Here is an 18,472-nt window from a genome sequence, read left to right on the forward strand (position 1 = left end):
AACAACACGTTCTACTTAATTAAATATACTTTTTAATAAATGTTTTCTCCTATATCAGAGTGCAGCGCCACATTAAATACGCACTACAATGAGAATAGTTTAAAGCGATTTGAAGCATGTTTTATTTGGGGGGGGGGGGGCAGAGCTTTGTGACGTTATATTTGAGAGGGGGGTCTGACTTTTTGTGACGCCGTCTGACCAGGGGGGGTGGGGGGGTATGTTGAACTTCTTTTGTACCGTACTTAGCCAACCGTGCTAGCCGGTCCTTTCCTCCATCCAACAACCCTCAGTGAACAGTGTGGTAGTATTGTATCGTCATGCAATCCCCATTATTACTGACATGGCGTGGAGGAAGCCTTCATCCAGCCGTGGATGACAATGGGGCTGTGCGTAAATAAATTGATGACTTTTGTTTGCAGGCAAAAGGCGAACATGGAGTGGAGGAAGTGGGGACGGGGATCGCGAAGCCCTGTGGCAGCGGGGCCAGAAAGACAGTGAAACCTCTGGAGTGAGTTCTCAATAAACCTGGTGGAAACATTCACTTTCATCCCCTAACGAAGTAGAGATTTCAGCTCACAGCCATATATCATTATTTGAATGCGTACAAATACTAAATGCAAAAAAACCTATTTCGATAAATTGCTGCCATTTTGTTTGAATCTTTATACCTTGCCATCATCATCATCTGTCACGTTCTATCCACTGCCGGATGAAGGTCTACTACTGCCATCGATATTGCCTTTTGGTTCTTCGATCCCACAATCCATCTCAATCTGAATTGATCGTATTGCTCCACCTCCTCCATGGCCGTACTCTCGAACGTGTTATTTTATTTTCCCGCTGGCTTCATTTTCACATCATCAGTCTCATCCACTTGCCATCATCACTTCCACTTATGTGTCTGGGCCAAGCACACTTTTGCACACTTTTCTCAGCAATGAACAGGATGGTTCTGATTTTTGTTTATAATGACAATTTTCACAACCACTAAATTTTTTTCTACATTGTTATAGCACGTGGTAATATCCTTTGATTGCAGTATTGTATTACGTTAAACCTATTTCGCACCGTACGTAGCCAACCATGCTAATTGGAGTATTAATGATAGCCGTGTGCGTTCTGTTACTGTGTTCCCTTCCCAGCAATTTGATCACTATGGAATCTTTCCTCCGGCTGGCTGACTGTCCTGACTTCCACCAACACAATGGATATCTTCAAAGGATCCAGGTAAGCTTCTCCCACTGGCCAGGATGGCATCGCGTTCAACTCAAGCTCAGTCCTCAGTCACATTTGTGGCCAGGTCGCTTCTCAAAAAGAGCTACATAGCTCAGTGGGCCTGACCTGGTAAAATAACGTTTTGTATAGTGTGTGTTCACATGTACAACTGCTCATCATTTTTGACATGCGTTTTTCTGGATTTTGTTGTTATTCTGTCTCTCACTGTTCAAATAAACCTACCATTAAAATTATAGACTGATCATTTTTTAGTCAGTGGGAAAACGTACAAAATCAGCAGGGGATCAAATACTTTTTTCCCTCACTGTAGATGCATGGGCCTGTGTTTGTATGTGTATCTGCATTTCACCCATCACTATCTCCCGCCTCCTCCACAGGATTGGTGTTTCTCCAGGAGCTCCGCTGAGGTTATAAACAGCGCACCTCTGCTGTCTACTCTGGGATCCACTAATCCCACCAAAGCAGGTGAATGGCCGCCCTTGTGCTCACAGCCCTCCGTCCGTCCCTTTTCCTTCGTGAAACTTACGTCACACAACTTACGTCACAATTTCTGAAATAAAACAAAACGGATGTCACTCGATAACATTTTCAAACTATCTTTTTCCACTCGCTTTGCTCTCAGTAATACTCACTGCAAGTAGTAAAACTGACATCTAAAATTATGCAATCTGGAATTTTGGCCAAATTAAGTATAGAACAAAATATTACGTACTGTTGTTTTTTAAGCGGCCATCTTAAGTCCCCACTCGCTACACCTGATAACCCGGTTTAATCACAGGTGTCGACTCAAGGTTCAAACCCAGCATCTCAGTGGTACCAGCGCAGCGCCCTGAACTCCGAGTCAACCGGACACCTCGCTCTTGCCTGGCTTCATTCCCACGTGATAAGCCACGTGGTTGAGCTGTCATTTGTGGCCAGATTGCTTCTGAAAAAAGATGTATTTGTCTTTTTGCTTGTTTGTTCACAGATGGCACTGCCGCTGCCACCACCACGCCTAGAGCACTGCCACCAACTCCAGTGCCACCACGGACACCATCACCCCCGCTACCACCATCACCATCACCCCTGCGAGCACCGCCACCATCACCATCACCGCCACCATCACCATCACTCCCGCTACCACCGCCACCATCACCATCACCCCCGCTACCACCGCCACCATCACTCCTGCGAGCACTGCCACCATCACCATCACCGCCACCATCACCATCACCCCCGCTACCACCGCCACCATCACTCCTGCGAGCACCGCCACCATCACCGCCACCATCACCATCACTCCCGCTACCACCGCCACCATCACCATCACCCCCGCTACCACCGCCACCATCATTCCTGCGAGCACTGCCACCATCACCATCACCCCCACCGCCACCATCACCATCACCCCCACCGCCAACATCACCATCACCCCCGCTACCACCGCCACCATCACCCCTGCGAGCACCGCCACCATCACCATCACCCCCACCGCCACCATCACCATCACCCCCGCTACCACCATCACCATCACCCCTGCGAGCACCACCACCATCACCATCACCCCCACCACCACCATCACCCCCACCGCCACCATCACCATCACCCCTGCGAGCACCGCCACCATCACCATCATCCCCACCGCCACCATCACCATCACCCCCACCGTCACCATCACCCCCACCGCCACCATCACCATCACCCCCGCTATCACTATCACCATCACCCCTACCAGCATTTCCACCCCCGCCACGCTGGTCTTCACTGCCACCGTTACCACTGCCACCAATATGGCCACAACCACTGACACCCCCGGGAGGACCGCTACCACCATCATATTTGAGGGTGGGTCTGACTTTTTGTGACGCCGTGTGACGATGGGTGGGGGGGGGGGGAAATAGTCCAAAGTCACGTGACTTTAGACGATAAGTGACTTCGTTGAGCTATCTTTTTAGTTTTACAAGTAACTTGTATTCGTGTAAACGCCAATATGTCCAGTTAAAAATGAAGTTACTTTTGTAGACATGAACAGTTGACTTATTGTAGATGCCTGTGTGGGTTTAGAGTATTTGGCTGCTATACATTTCCACATGATAAGCCACTTGGTTGAGCTATCATTTGTGGCCAGGTCGCTGCTGAACAAGAGCTACATAGCTCAGTGGGCCATACCTGGTAAAATAAAAGAAAAAAATGTTTTTCATTTTTGGGTGATGAAGGGGACGTGTTTTAGCAATGAACCGTTGCAATGTTTTAACGTGAACTACGTAGCTGTGAAGTTTTATTTTGGATACGTTTGATTCATTTACAGTACGTTTGTTCGTAGCTGTCAGCGTTAAATATGTATTGGGGGGAGCAATGGTGCAGCGGTTTCCTCACCGTCCTATCAATTCGGCGACCCGAGTTCAATCACTTGTCACGGCTAACATCGGTGTCGAGTGATATGGATGTTGAACTTCTTTCGCACCGTACTTAGGCAACCGTGCTAGCCGGTCCTTTCCTCCATCCTTCAACCCTCACTGAACAGTGTGGTAGTATTGTATCGTCATGCAATCCCCTTTATTACTGACATGGCATGGAGGAGGCCTTCATCCAGCCGTGGATGACAATGGGGCTGTGCGTAAATAAATTGATGACTTTTGTTTGCAGGCAGTAGGCAAACATGGAGTGGAGGAAGTGGGGACGGGGATCGCGAAGCCCTGTGGCAGCGGGGCCAGAAAGACAGTGAAACCTCTGACGTGAGTTCTCAATAAACCTGGTGGAAACATTCACTTTCATCCCCTAACGAAGTACAGATTTCAGCTCACAGCCATATATCATTTTTTTAATGCGTACAAATACTAAATGCAAAAAAACCTATTTTGATAAATTTCTGCCATTTTGTTTGAATCTTTATACCTTGCCATCATCTGTCACGTTCTATCCACTGCCGGATGAAGGTCTACTCCTGCCATCGATATTGCCTTTTGGTTCTTCGATCCAACAATCCATCTCAATGTGAACTGATCATATTGCTCCACCTCCTCCATGGTCGTTCTCTCGAACGTGTTATTTCATTTTCCCGCTGGCTTCATTTTCACATCATCAGTCTCATCCACTTGCCATCATCACTTCCACTTATGTGTCTGGGCCAAGCACACTTTTGCACACTTTTCTCAGCAATGAACAGGATGGTTCTGATTTTTGTTTATAATGACAATTTTCACAACCACAAAAATTTTTTCTACATTGTTATAGCACGCGGTAATATCCTTTGATGGCAGTATTGTATTATGTTAAACCTATTTCGCACCGTACGTAGCCAACCATGCTAATTGGAGTATTAATGATAGCCTTGTGCGTTCTGTTACTGTGTTCCCTTCCCAACAATTTGATCACTATGGAATCTTTCCTCCGGCTGACTGTCCTGACTTCCACCAACACAGTGGATATCTTCAAAGGATCAAGGTAAGGTGCTCCCACTGGCCAGGATGGCATCGCGTCCAACTCAAGCTCAGTCCTCCTCACGTTTGTTGTCTCTTTAGTGCATCTGGCAGTCACATTTGTGACCAGGTCGCTTCTCAAAAAGAGCTACATAGCTCAGTGGGCCTGACCTGGTAACATAACGTTTTGTATAGTGTGTGTTCACATGTAGAACTGCACATCATTTTTGACATGCGTTTTTCTGGATTTTGTTGTTGTTATTCTGTCTCTCACTGTTCAAATAAACCTACCATTAAAATTATAGACTGATCATTTTTTAGTCAGTGAGAAAACGTACAAAATCAGCAGGGGATCAAATACTTTTTTCCCTCACTGTAGATGCATGGGCCTGTGTTTGTATGTGTATCTGAATTTCACCCATCACCATCTCCCGCCTCCTCCACAGGATTGGTGTTCCCCCAGGAGCTCCGCTGAGGTTATAGACAGCGCACCTTCTGCTGTCTACTCTGGGATCCACTAATCCCACCAAAGCAGGTGAATGGCCGCCCTTGTGCTCACAGCCCTCCGTCCGTCCCTTTTCCTTCGTGCAACTTACGTCACACAACTTACGTCACAATTTCTGAAATAAAACAAAACGGATGTCACTCGATAACATTTTCAAACTATCTTTTTCCACTCGCTTTGCTCTCAGTAATACTCACTGCAAGTAGTAAAACTGACATCTAAAATTATGCAATCTGGAATTTTGGCCAAATTAAGTATAGAACAAAATATTACGTAATGTTGTTTTTTAAGCGGCCATCTTAAGTCCCCACTCGCTACACCTGATAACCCGGTTTAATCACAGGTGTCGACTCAAGGTTCAAACCCAGCATCTCAGTGGTACCAGCGCAGCGCCCTGAGCTCCGAGTCAACCGGACACCTCGCTCTTGCCTGGCTTCATTCCCACGTGATAAGCCACGTGGTTGAGCTGTCATTTGTGGCCAGATTGCTTCTGAAAAAAGATGTATTTGTCTTTTTGCTTGTTTGTTCACAGATGGCACTGCCGCTGCCACCACCACGCCTAGAGCACTGCCACCAACTCCAGTGCCACCACGGACACCATCACCCCCGCTACCACCATCACCATCACCCCTGCGAGCACCGCCACCATCACCATCACCGCCACCATCACCATCACTCCCGCTACCACCGCCACCATCACCATCACCCCCGCTACCACCGCCACCATCACTCCTGCGAGCACTGCCACCATCACCATCACCGCCACCATCACCATCACCCCCGCTACCACCGCCACCATCACTCCTGCGAGCACCGCCACCATCACCGCCACCATCACCATCACTCCCGCTACCACCGCCACCATCACCATCACCCCCGCTACCACCGCCACCATCATTCCTGCGAGCACTGCCACCATCACCATCACCCCCACCGCCACCATCACCATCACCCCCACCGTCAACATCACCATCACCCCCGCTACCACCGCCACCATCACCCCTGCGAGCACCGCCACCATCACCATCACCCCCACCGCCACCATCACCATCACCCCCGCTACCACCATCACCATCACCCCTGCCAGCACCACCACCATCACCATCACCCCCACCACCACCATCACCCCCACCGCCACCATCACCATCACCCCTGCGAGCACCGCCACCATCACCATCATCCCCACCGCCACCATCACCATCACCCCCACCGTCACCATCACCCCCACCGCCACCATCACCATCACCCCCGCTATCACCATCACCATCACCTCTGCCAGCATTTCCACCCCCGCCACGCTGGTCTTCACTGCCACCGTTACCACTGCCACCAATATGGCCACAACCACTGACACCCCCGGGAGGACCGCTTCCACCATCATATTTGAGGGTGGGTCTGACTTTTTTGTGACGCCGTGTGACGATGGGTGGGGGGGGGGAAATAGTCCAAAGTCACGTGACTTTGGACGATAAGTGACTTCGTTGACCTATCTTTTTAGTTTTACAAATAACTTGTATTCGTGTAAACGCCAATATGTCCAGTTAAAAATGAAGTTACTTTTGTAGACATGAACAGTTGACTTATTGTAGATGCCTGTGTGGGTTTAGAGTATTTGGCTGCTATACATTTCCACATGATAAGCCACTTGGTTGAGCTATCATTTGTGGCCAGGTCGCTGCTGAACAAGAGCTACATAGCTCAGTGGGCCTTACCTGGTAAAATAAAAGAAATTTTTTTTTTCATTTTTGGGTGGTGAAGGGGACGTGTTTTAGCAATGAACCGTTGCAATGTATTAACGTGAACTACGTAGCTGTGAAGTTTTATTTTGGATACGTTTGATTCATTTACAGTACGTTTGTTCGTAGTTGTCAGCGTTAAATATGTATTGGGGGGAGCAATGGTGCAGCGGTTTCCTCACCGTGCTATCAATTCGGCGACCCGAGTTCAATCACTTGTCACGGCTAACATCGGTGTCGAGTGATATGGATGTTGAACTTCTTTCGCACCGTACTTAGGCAACCGTGCTAGCCGGTCCTTTCCTCCATCCTTCAACCCTCACTGAACAGTGTGGTAGTATTGTATCGTCATGCAATCCCCTTTATTACTGACATGGCATGGAGGAGGCCTTCATCCAGCCGTGGATGACAATGGGGCTGTGCGTAAATAAATTGATGACTTTTGTTTGCAGGCAGTAGGCAAACATGGAGTGGAGGAAGTGGGGACGGGGATCGCGAAGCCCTGTGGCAGCGGGGCCAGAAAGACAGTGAAACCTCTGACGTGAGTTCTCAATAAACCTGGTGGAAACATTCACTTTCATCCCCTAACGAAGTACAGATTTCAGCTCACAGCCATATATCATTTTTTTAATGCGTACAAATACTAAATGCAAAAAAACCTATTTTGATAAATTGCTGCCATTTTGTTTGAATCTTTATACCTTGCCATCATCTGTCACGTTCTATCCACTGCCGGATGAAGGTCTACTCCTGCCATCGATATTTCCTTTTGGTTCTTCGATCCAACAATCCATCTCAATGTGAACTGATCGTATTGCTCCACCTCCTCCATGGTCGTTCTCTCGAACGTGTTATTTCATTTTCCCGCTGGCTTCATTTTCACATCATCAGTCTCATCCACTTGCCATCATCACTTCCACTTATGTGTCTGGGCCAAGCACACTTTTGCACACTTTTCTCAGCAATGAACAGGATGGTTCTGATTTTTGTTTATAATGACAATTTTCACAACCACTAAATTTTTTTCTACATTGTTATAGCACGCGGTAATATCCTTTGATGGCAGTATTGTATTATGTTAAACCTATTTCGCACCGTACGTAGCCAACCATGCTAATTGGAGTATTAATGATAGCCTTGTGCGTTCTGTTACTGTGTTCCCTTCCCAACAATTTGATCACTATGGAATCTTTCCTCCGGCTGGCTGTCCTGACTTCCACCAACACAATGGATATCTTCAAAGGATCAAGGTAAGGTGCTCCCACTGGCCAGGATGGCATCGCGTCCAACTCAAGCTCAGTCCTCCTCACGTTTGTTGTCTTTTAGTGCACCTGGCAGTCACATTTGTGACCAGGTCGCTTCTCAAAAAGAGCTACATAGCTCAGTGGGCCTGACCTGGTAACATAACGTTTTGTATAGTGTGTGTTCACATGTAGAACTGCACATCATTTTTGACATGCGTTTTTCTGGATTTTGTTGTTGTTATTCTGTCTCTCACTGTTCAAATAAACCTACCATTAAAATTATAGACTGATCATTTTTTAGTCAGTGGGAAAACGTACAAAATCAGCAGGGGATCAAATACTTTTTTCCCTCACTGTAGATGCATGGGCCTGTGTTTGTATGTGTATCTGAATTTCACCCATCACCATCTCCCGCCTCCTCCACAGGATTGGTGTTCCCCCAGGAGCTCCGCTGAGGTTATAGACAGCGCACTTCTGCTGTCTACTCTGGGATCCACTAATCCCACCAAAGCAGGTGAATGGCCGCCCTTGTGCTCACAGCCCTCCGTCCGTCCCTTTTCCTTCGTGCAACTTACGTCACACAACTTACGTCACAATTTCTGAAATAAAACAAAACGGATGTCACTCGATAACATTTTCAAACTATCTTTTTCCACTCGCTTTGCTCTCAGTAATACTCACTGCAAGTAGTAAAACTGACATCTAAAATTATGCAATCTGGAATTTTGGCCAAATTAAGTATAGAACAAAATATTACGTACTGTTGTTTTTTAAGCGGCCATCTTAAGTCCCCACTCGCTACACCTGATAACCCGGTTTAATCACAGGTGTCGACTCAAGGTTCAAACCCAGCATCTCAGTGGTACCAGCGCAGCGCCCTGAACTCCGAGTCAACCAGACACCTCGCTCTTGCCTGGCTTCATTCCCACGTGATAAGCCACGTGGTTGAGCTGTCATTTGTGGCCAGATTGCTTCTGAAAAAAGATGTATTTGTCTTTTTGCTTGTTTGTTCACAGATGGCACTGCCGCTGCCACCACCACGCCTAGAGCACTGCCACCAACTCCAGTGCCACCACGGAGACCATCACCCCCGCTACCACTATCATATTTGTGGGTGGGTCTGACTTTTTGTGACGCCGTGTGACGATGGGTGGGGGGGGGGGGAAAATCGTCCAAAGTCGCGTGACTTTGGACGATAAGTGACTTCGTTGAGCTATCTTTTTAGTTTTACAAGTAACTTTTATTCGTGTAAACGCCAATTTGTCCAGTTAAAAATGAAGTTACTTTTGTAGACATGAACAGTTGACTTATTGTAGATGCCTGTGTGGGTTTAGAGTATTTGGCTGCTATACATTTCCACATGATAAGCCACTTGGTTGAGCTATCATTTGTGACCAGGTCGCTGCTGAACAAGAGCTACATAGCTCAGTGGGCCATACCTGGTAAAATAAAAGAAAAAAATGTTTTTCATTTTTGGGTGGTGAAGGGGACGTGTTTTAGCAATGAACCGTTGCAATGTATTAACGTGAACTACGTAGCTGTGAAGTTTTATTTTGGATACGTTTGATTCATTTACAGTACGTTTGTTCGTAGTTGTCAGCGTTAAATATGTATTGGGGGGAGCAATGGTGCAGCGGTTTCCTCACCGTGCTATCAATTCGGCGACCCGAGTTCAATCACTTGTCACGGCTAACATCGGTGTCGAGTGATATGGATGTTGAACTTCTTTCGCACCGTACTTAGGCAACCGTGCTAGCCGGTCCTTTCCTCCATCCTTCAACCCTCACTGAACAGTGTGGTAGTATTGTATCGTCATGCAATCCCCTTTATTACTGACATGGCATGGAGGAGGCCTTCATCCAGCCGTGGATGACAATGGGGCTGTGCGTAAATAAATTGATGACTTTTGTTTGCAGGCAGTAGGCAAACATGGAGTGGAGGAAGTGGGGACGGGGATCGCGAAGCCCTGTGGCAGCGGGGCCAGAAAGACAGTGAAACCTCTGACGTGAGTTCTCAATAAACCTGGTGGAAACATTCACTTTCATCCCCTAACGAAGTACAGATTTCAGCTCACAGCCATATATCATTTTTTTAATGCGTACAAATACTAAATGCAAAAAAACCTATTTTGATAAATTGCTGCCATTTTGTTTGAATCTTTATACCTTGCCATCATCTGTCACGTTCTATCCACTGCCGGATGAAGGTCTACTCCTGCCATCGATATTTCCTTTTGGTTCTTCGATCCAACAATCCATCTCAATGTGAACTGATCGTATTGCTCCACCTCCTCCATGGTCGTTCTCTCGAACGTGTTATTTCATTTTCCCGCTGGCTTCATTTTCACATCATCAGTCTCATCCACTTGCCATCATCACTTCCACTTATGTGTCTGGGCCAAGCACACTTTTGCACACTTTTCTCAGCAATGAACAGGATGGTTCTGATTTTTGTTTATAATGACAATTTTCACAACCACTAAATTTTTTTCTACATTGTTATAGCACGCGGTAATATCCTTTGATGGCAGTATTGTATTATGTTAAACCTATTTCGCACCGTACGTAGCCAACCATGCTAATTGGAGTATTAATGATAGCCTTGTGCGTTCTGTTACTGTGTTCCCTTCCCAACAATTTGATCACTATGGAATCTTTCCTCCGGCTGGCTGTCCTGACTTCCACCAACACAATGGATATCTTCAAAGGATCAAGGTAAGGTGCTCCCACTGGCCAGGATGGCATCGCGTCCAACTCAAGCTCAGTCCTCCTCACGTTTGTTGTCTTTTTAGTGCACCTGGCAGTCACATTTGTGACCAGGTCGCTTCTCAAAAAGAGCTACATAGCTCAGTGGGCCTGACCTGGTAACATAACGTTTTGTATAGTGTGTGTTCACATGTAGAACTGCACATCATTTTTGACATGCGTTTTTCTGGATTTTGTTGTTGTTATTCTGTCTCTCACTGTTCAAATAAACCTACCATTAAAATTATAGACTGATCATTTTTTAGTCAGTGGGAAAACGTACAAAATCAGCAGGGGATCAAATACTTTTTTCCCTCACTGTAGATGCATGGGCCTGTGTTTGTATGTGTATCTGAATTTCACCCATCACCATCTCCCGCCTCCTCCACAGGATTGGTGTTCCCCCAGGAGCTCCGCTGAGGTTATAGACAGCGCACTTCTGCTGTCTACTCTGGGATCCACTAATCCCACCAAAGCAGGTGAATGGCCGCCCTTGTGCTCACAGCCCTCCGTCCGTCCCTTTTCCTTCGTGCAACTTACGTCACACAACTTACGTCACAATTTCTGAAATAAAACAAAACGGATGTCACTCGATAACATTTTCAAACTATCTTTTTCCACTCGCTTTGCTCTCAGTAATACTCACTGCAAGTAGTAAAACTGACATCTAAAATTATGCAATCTGGAATTTTGGCCAAATTAAATATAGAACAAAATATTACGTACTGTTGTTTTTTAAGCGGCCATCTTAAGTCCCCACTCGCTACACCTGATAACCCGGTTTAATCACAGGTGTCGACTCAAGGTTCAAACCCAGCATCTCAGTGGTACCAGCGCAGCGCCCTGAACTCCGAGTCAACCAGACACCTCGCTCTTGCCTGGCTTCATTCCCACGTGATAAGCCACGTGGTTGAGCTGTCATTTGTGGCCAGATTGCTTCTGAAAAAAGATGTATTTGTCTTTTTGCTTGTTTGTTCACAGATGGCACTGCCGCTGCCACCACCACGCCTAGAGCACTGCCACCAACTCCAGTGCCACCACGGAGACCATCACCCCCGCTACCACTATCATATTTGTGGGTGGGTCTGACTTTTTGTGACGCCGTGTGACGATGGGTGGGGGGGGGGGGAAAATCGTCCAAAGTCGCGTGACTTTGGACGATAAGTGACTTCGTTGAGCTATCTTTTTAGTTTTACAAGTAACTTTTATTCGTGTAAACGCCAATTTGTCCAGTTAAAAATGAAGTTACTTTTGTAGACATGAACAGTTGACTTATTGTAGATGCCTGTGTGGGTTTAGAGTATTTGGCTGCTATACATTTCCACATGATAAGCCACTTGGTTGAGCTATCATTTGTGACCAGGTCGCTGCTGAACAAGAGCTACATAGCTCAGTGGGCCATACCTGGTAAAATAAAAGAAAAAAATGTTTTTCATTTTTGGGTGGTGAAGGGGACGTGTTTTAGCAATGAACCGTTGCAATGTATTAACGTGAACTACGTAGCTGTGAAGTTTTATTTTGGATACGTTTGATTCATTTACAGTACGTTTGTTCGTAGTTGTCAGCGTTAAATATGTATTGGGGGGAGCAATGGTGCAGCGGTTTCCTCACCGTGCTATCAATTCGGCGACCCGAGTTCAATCACTTGTCACGGCTAACATCGGTGTCGAGTGATATGGATGTTGAACTTCTTTCGCACCGTACTTAGGCAACCGTGCTAGCCGGTCCTTTCCTCCATCCTTCAACCCTCACTGAACAGTGTGGTAGTATTGTATCGTCATGCAATCCCCTTTATTACTGACATGGCATGGAGGAGGCCTTCATCCAGCCGTGGATGACAATGGGGCTGTGCGTAAATAAATTGATGACTTTTGTTTGCAGGCAGTAGGCAAACATGGAGTGGAGGAAGTGGGGACGGGGATCGCGAAGCCCTGTGGCAGCGGGGCCAGAAAGACAGTGAAACCTCTGACGTGAGTTCTCAATAAACCTGGTGGAAACATTCACTTTCATCCCCTAACGAAGTACAGATTTCAGCTCACAGCCATATATCATTTTTTTAATGCGTACAAATACTAAATGCAAAAAAACCTATTTTGATAAATTGCTGCCATTTTGTTTGAATCTTTATACCTTGCCATCATCTGTCACGTTCTATCCACTGCCGGATGAAGGTCTACTCCTGCCATCGATATTTCCTTTTGGTTCTTCGATCCAACAATCCATCTCAATGTGAACTGATCGTATTGCTCCACCTCCTCCATGGTCGTTCTCTCGAACGTGTTATTTCATTTTCCCGCTGGCTTCATTTTCACATCATCAGTCTCATCCACTTGCCATCATCACTTCCACTTATGTGTCTGGGCCAAGCACACTTTTGCACACTTTTCTCAGCAATGAACAGGATGGTTCTGATTTTTGTTTATAATGACAATTTTCACAACCACTAAATTTTTTTCTACATTGTTATAGCACGCGGTAATATCCTTTGATGGCAGTATTGTATTATGTTAAACCTATTTCGCACCGTACGTAGCCAACCATGCTAATTGGAGTATTAATGATAGCCTTGTGCGTTCTGTTACTGTGTTCCCTTCCCAACAATTTGATCACTATGGAATCTTTCCTCCGGCTGGCTGTCCTGACTTCCACCAACACAATGGATATCTTCAAAGGATCAAGGTAAGGTGCTCCCACTGGCCAGGATGGCATCGCGTCCAACTCAAGCTCAGTCCTCCTCACGTTTGTTGTCTTTTTAGTGCACCTGGCAGTCACATTTGTGACCAGGTCGCTTCTCAAAAAGAGCTACATAGCTCAGTGGGCCTGACCTGGTAACATAACGTTTTGTATAGTGTGTGTTCACATGTAGAACTGCACATCATTTTTGACATGCGTTTTTCTGGATTTTGTTGTTGTTATTCTGTCTCTCACTGTTCAAATAAACCTACCATTAAAATTATAGACTGATCATTTTTTAGTCAGTGGGAAAACGTACAAAATCAGCAGGGGATCAAATACTTTTTTCCCTCACTGTAGATGCATGGGCCTGTGTTTGTATGTGTATCTGAATTTCACCCATCACCATCTCCCGCCTCCTCCACAGGATTGGTGTTCCCCCAGGAGCTCCGCTGAGGTTATAGACAGCGCACTTCTGCTGTCTACTCTGGGATCCACTAATCCCACCAAAGCAGGTGAATGGCCGCCCTTGTGCTCACAGCCCTCCGTCCGTCCCTTTTCCTTCGTGCAACTTACGTCACACAACTTACGTCACAATTTCTGAAATAAAACAAAACGGATGTCACTCGATAACATTTTCAAACTATCTTTTTCCACTCGCTTTGCTCTCAGTAATACTCACTGCAAGTAGTAAAACTGACATCTAAAATTATGCAATCTGGAATTTTGGCCAAATTAAATATAGAACAAAATATTACGTACTGTTGTTTTTTAAGCGGCCATCTTAAGTCCCCACTCGCTACACCTGATAACCCGGTTTAATCACAGGTGTCGACTCAAGGTTCAAACCCAGCATCTCAGTGGTACCAGCGCAGCGCCCTGAACTCCGAGTCAACCAGACACCTCGCTCTTGCCTGGCTTCATTCCCACGTGATAAGCCACGTGGTTGAGCTGTCATTTGTGGCCAGATTGCTTCTGAAAAAAGATGTATTTGTCTTTTTGCTTGTTTGTTCACAGATGGCACTGCCGCTGCCACCACCACGCCTAGAGCACTGCCACCAACTCCAGTGCCACCACGGAGACCATCACCCCCGCTACCACTATCATATTTGTGGGTGGGTCTGACTTTTTGTGACGCCGTGTGACGATGGGTGGGGGGGGGGGGAAATCGTCCAAAGTCGCGTGACTTTGGACGATAAGTGACTTCGTTGAGCTATCTTTTTAGTTTTACAAGTAACTTTTATTCGTGTAAACGCCAATTTGTCCAGTTAAAAATGAAGTTACTTTTGTAGACATGAACAGTTGACTTATTGTAGATGCCTGTGTGGGTTTAGAGTATTTGGCTGCTATACATTTCCACATGATAAGCCACTTGGTTGAGCTATCATTTGTGACCAGGTCGCTGCTGAACAAGAGCTACATAGCTCAGTGGGCCATACCTGGTAAAATAAAAGAAAAAAATGTTTTTCATTTTTGGGTGGTGAAGGGGACGTGTTTTAGCAATGAACCGTTGCAATGTATTAACGTGAACTACGTAGCTGTGAAGTTTTATTTTGGATACGTTTGATTCATTTACAGTACGTTTGTTCGTAGTTGTCAGCGTTAAATATGTATTGGGGGGAGCAATGGTGCAGCGGTTTCCTCACCGTGCTATCAATTCGGCGACCCGAGTTCAATCACTTGTCACGGCTAACATCGGTGTCGAGTGATATGGATGTTGAACTTCTTTCGCACCGTACTTAGGCAACCGTGCTAGCCGGTCCTTTCCTCCATCCTTCAACCCTCACTGAACAGTGTGGTAGTATTGTATCGTCATGCAATCCCCTTTATTACTGACATGGCATGGAGGAGGCCTTCATCCAGCCGTGGATGACAATGGGGCTGTGCGTAAATAAATTGATGACTTTTGTTTGCAGGCAGTAGGCAAACATGGAGTGGAGGAAGTGGGGACGGGGATCGCGAAGCCCTGTGGCAGCGGGGCCAGAAAGACAGTGAAACCTCTGACGTGAGTTCTCAATAAACCTGGTGGAAACATTCACTTTCATCCCCTAACGAAGTACAGATTTCAGCTCACAGCCATATATCATTTTTTTAATGCGTACAAATACTAAATGCAAAAAAACCTATTTTGATAAATTGCTGCCATTTTGTTTGAATCTTTATACCTTGCCATCATCTGTCACGTTCTATCCACTGCCGGATGAAGGTCTACTCCTGCCATCGATATTTCCTTTTGGTTCTTCGATCCAACAATCCATCTCAATGTGAACTGATCGTATTGCTCCACCTCCTCCATGGTCGTTCTCTCGAACGTGTTATTTCATTTTCCCGCTGGCTTCATTTTCACATCATCAGTCTCATCCACTTGCCATCATCACTTCCACTTATGTGTCTGGGCCAAGCACACTTTTGCACACTTTTCTCAGCAATGAACAGGATGGTTCTGATTTTTGTTTATAATGACAATTTTCACAACCACTAAATTTTTTTCTACATTGTTATAGCACGCGGTAATATCCTTTGATGGCAGTATTGTATTATGTTAAACCTATTTCGCACCGTACGTAGCCAACCATGCTAATTGGAGTATTAATGATAGCCTTGTGCGTTCTGTTACTGTGTTCCCTTCCCAACAATTTGATCACTATGGAATCTTTCCTCCGGCTGGCTGTCCTGACTTCCACCAACACAATGGATATCTTCAAAGGATCAAGGTAAGGTGCTCCCACTGGCCAGGATGGCATCGCGTCCAACTCAAGCTCAGTCCTCCTCACGTTTGTTGTCTTTTTAGTGCACCTGGCAGTCACATTTGTGACCAGGTCGCTTCTCAAAAAGAGCTACATAGCTCAGTGGGCCTGACCTGGTAACATAACGTTTTGTATAGTGTGTGTTCACATGTAGAACTGCACATCATTTTTGACATGCGTTTTTCTGGATTTTGTTGTTGTTATTCTGTCTCTCACTGTTCAAATAAACCTACCATTAAAATTATAGACTGATCATTTTTTAGTCAGTGGGAAAACGTACAAAATCAGCAGGGGATCAAATACTTTTTTCCCTCACTGTAGATGCATGGGCCTGTGTTTGTATGTGTATCTGAATTTCACCCATCACCATCTCCCGCCTCCTCCACAGGATTGGTGTTCCCCCAGGAGCTCCGCTGAGGTTATAGACAGCGCACTTCTGCTGTCTACTCTGGGATCCACTAATCCCACCAAAGCAGGTGAATGGCCGCCCTTGTGCTCACAGCCCTCCGTCCGTCCCTTTTCCTTCGTGCAACTTACGTCACACAACTTACGTCACAATTTCTGAAATAAAACAAAACGGATGTCACTCGATAACATTTTCAAACTATCTTTTTCCACTCGCTTTGCTCTCAGTAATACTCACTGCAAGTAGTAAAACTGACATCTAAAATTATGCAATCTGGAATTTTGGCCAAATTAAATATAGAACAAAATATTACGTACTGTTGTTTTTTAAGCGGCCATCTTAAGTCCCCACTCGCTACACCTGATAACCCGGTTTAATCACAGGTGTCGACTCAAGGTTCAAACCCAGCATCTCAGTGGTACCAGCGCAGCGCCCTGAACTCCGAGTCAACCAGACACCTCGCTCTTGCCTGGCTTCATTCCCACGTGATAAGCCACGTGGTTGAGCTGTCATTTGTGGCCAGATTGCTTCTGAAAAAAGATGTATTTGTCTTTTTGCTTGTTTGTTCACAGATGGCACTGCCGCTGCCACCACCACGCCTAGAGCACTGCCACCAACTCCAGTGCCACCACGGAGACCATCACCCCCGCTACCACTATCATATTTGTGGGTGGGTCTGACTTTTTGTGACGCCGTGTGACGATGGGTGGGGGGGGGGGGAAATCGTCCAAAGTCGCGTGACTTTGGACGATAAGTGACTTCGTTGAGCTATCTTTTTAGTTTTACAAGTAACTTTTATTCGTGTAAACGCCAATTTGTCCAGTTAAAAATGAAGTTACTTTTGTAGACATGAACAGTTGACTTATTGTAGATGCCTGTGTGGGTTTAGAGTATTTGGCTGCTATACATTTCCACATGATAAGCCACTTGGTTGAGCTATCATTTGTGACCAGGTCGCTGCTGAACAAGAGCTACATAGCTCAGTGGGCCATACCTGGTAAAATAAAAGAAAAAAATGTTTTTCATTTTTGGGTGGTGAAGGGGACGTGTTTTAGCAATGAACCGTTGCAATGTATTAACGTGAACTACGTAGCTGTGAAGTTTTATTTTGGATACGTTTGATTCATTTACAGTACGTTTGTTCGTAGTTGTCAGCGTTAAATATGTATTGGGGGGAGCAATGGTGCAGCGGTTTCCTCACCGTGCTATCAATTCGGCGACCCGAGTTCAATCACTTGTCACGGCTAACATCGGTGTCGAGTGATATGGATGTTGAACTTCTTTCGCACCGTACTTAGGCAACCGTGCTAGCCGGTCCTTTCCTCCATCCTTCAACCCTCACTGAACAGTGTGGTAGTATTGTATCGTCATGCAATCCCCTTTATTACTGACATGGCATGGAGGAGGCCTTCATCCAGCCGTGGATGACAATGGGGCTGTGCGTAAATAAATTGATGACTTTTGTTTGCAGGCAGTAGGCAAACATGGAGTGGAGGAAGTGGGGACGGGGATCGCGAAGCCCTGTGGCAGCGGGGCCAGAAAGACAGTGAAACCTCTGACGTGAGTTCTCAATAAACCTGGTGGAAACATTCACTTTCATCCCCTAACGAAGTACAGATTTCAGCTCACAGCCATATATCATTTTTTTAATGCGTACAAATACTAAATGCAAAAAAACCTATTTTGATAAATTGCTGCCATTTTGTTTGAATCTTTATACCTTGCCATCATCTGTCACGTTCTATCCACTGCCGGATGAAGGTCTACTCCTGCCATCGATATT

The 18,472-nt window shown here is 45.9% G+C and overlaps 1 protein-coding gene across 1 annotated transcript; it reads left to right on the plus strand.

The window, feature by feature from the left end:
- The first annotated feature begins 1,155 nt into the window (after positions 1 to 1,155).
- On the plus strand, positions 1,156 to 5,109 carry LOC133341943 (mucin-2-like). Its single transcript, XM_061550785.1, has 5 exons — positions 1,156 to 1,227; positions 2,235 to 3,060; positions 3,862 to 3,950; positions 4,638 to 4,719; positions 5,081 to 5,109. Exons 1-5 carry the CDS (start codon positions 1,156 to 1,158, stop codon positions 5,107 to 5,109), a joined length of 1,098 nt encoding a protein of 365 aa, XP_061406769.1.
- Positions 5,110 to 18,472: the final 13,363 nt, after the last annotated feature.

Source organism: Lethenteron reissneri, chromosome 13, assembly GCF_015708825.2.
Source record: "Lethenteron reissneri isolate LAM-NWPU_2019-01 chromosome 13, ASM1570882v1, whole genome shotgun sequence".
Lineage (NCBI taxonomy): Eukaryota > Metazoa > Chordata > Hyperoartia > Petromyzontiformes > Petromyzontidae > Lethenteron > Lethenteron reissneri.

Coding starts and splice junctions, on each gene's coding strand:
- LOC133341943 (XM_061550785.1), top strand. CDS start 1,156: ATGGAATCTTTCCTCCGGCTGGCTGACTGTCCTGACTTCCACCAACAC. Junction 3,951..4,637: donor AAGACAGTGAAACCTCTGAC/GTGAGTTCTCAA, acceptor CCACCAACACAG/TGGATATCTTCAAAGGATCA. Junction 4,720..5,080: donor TCAAGCTCAGTCCTCCTCAC/GTTTGTTGTCTC, acceptor CCTCCTCCACAG/GATTGGTGTTCCCCCAGGAG.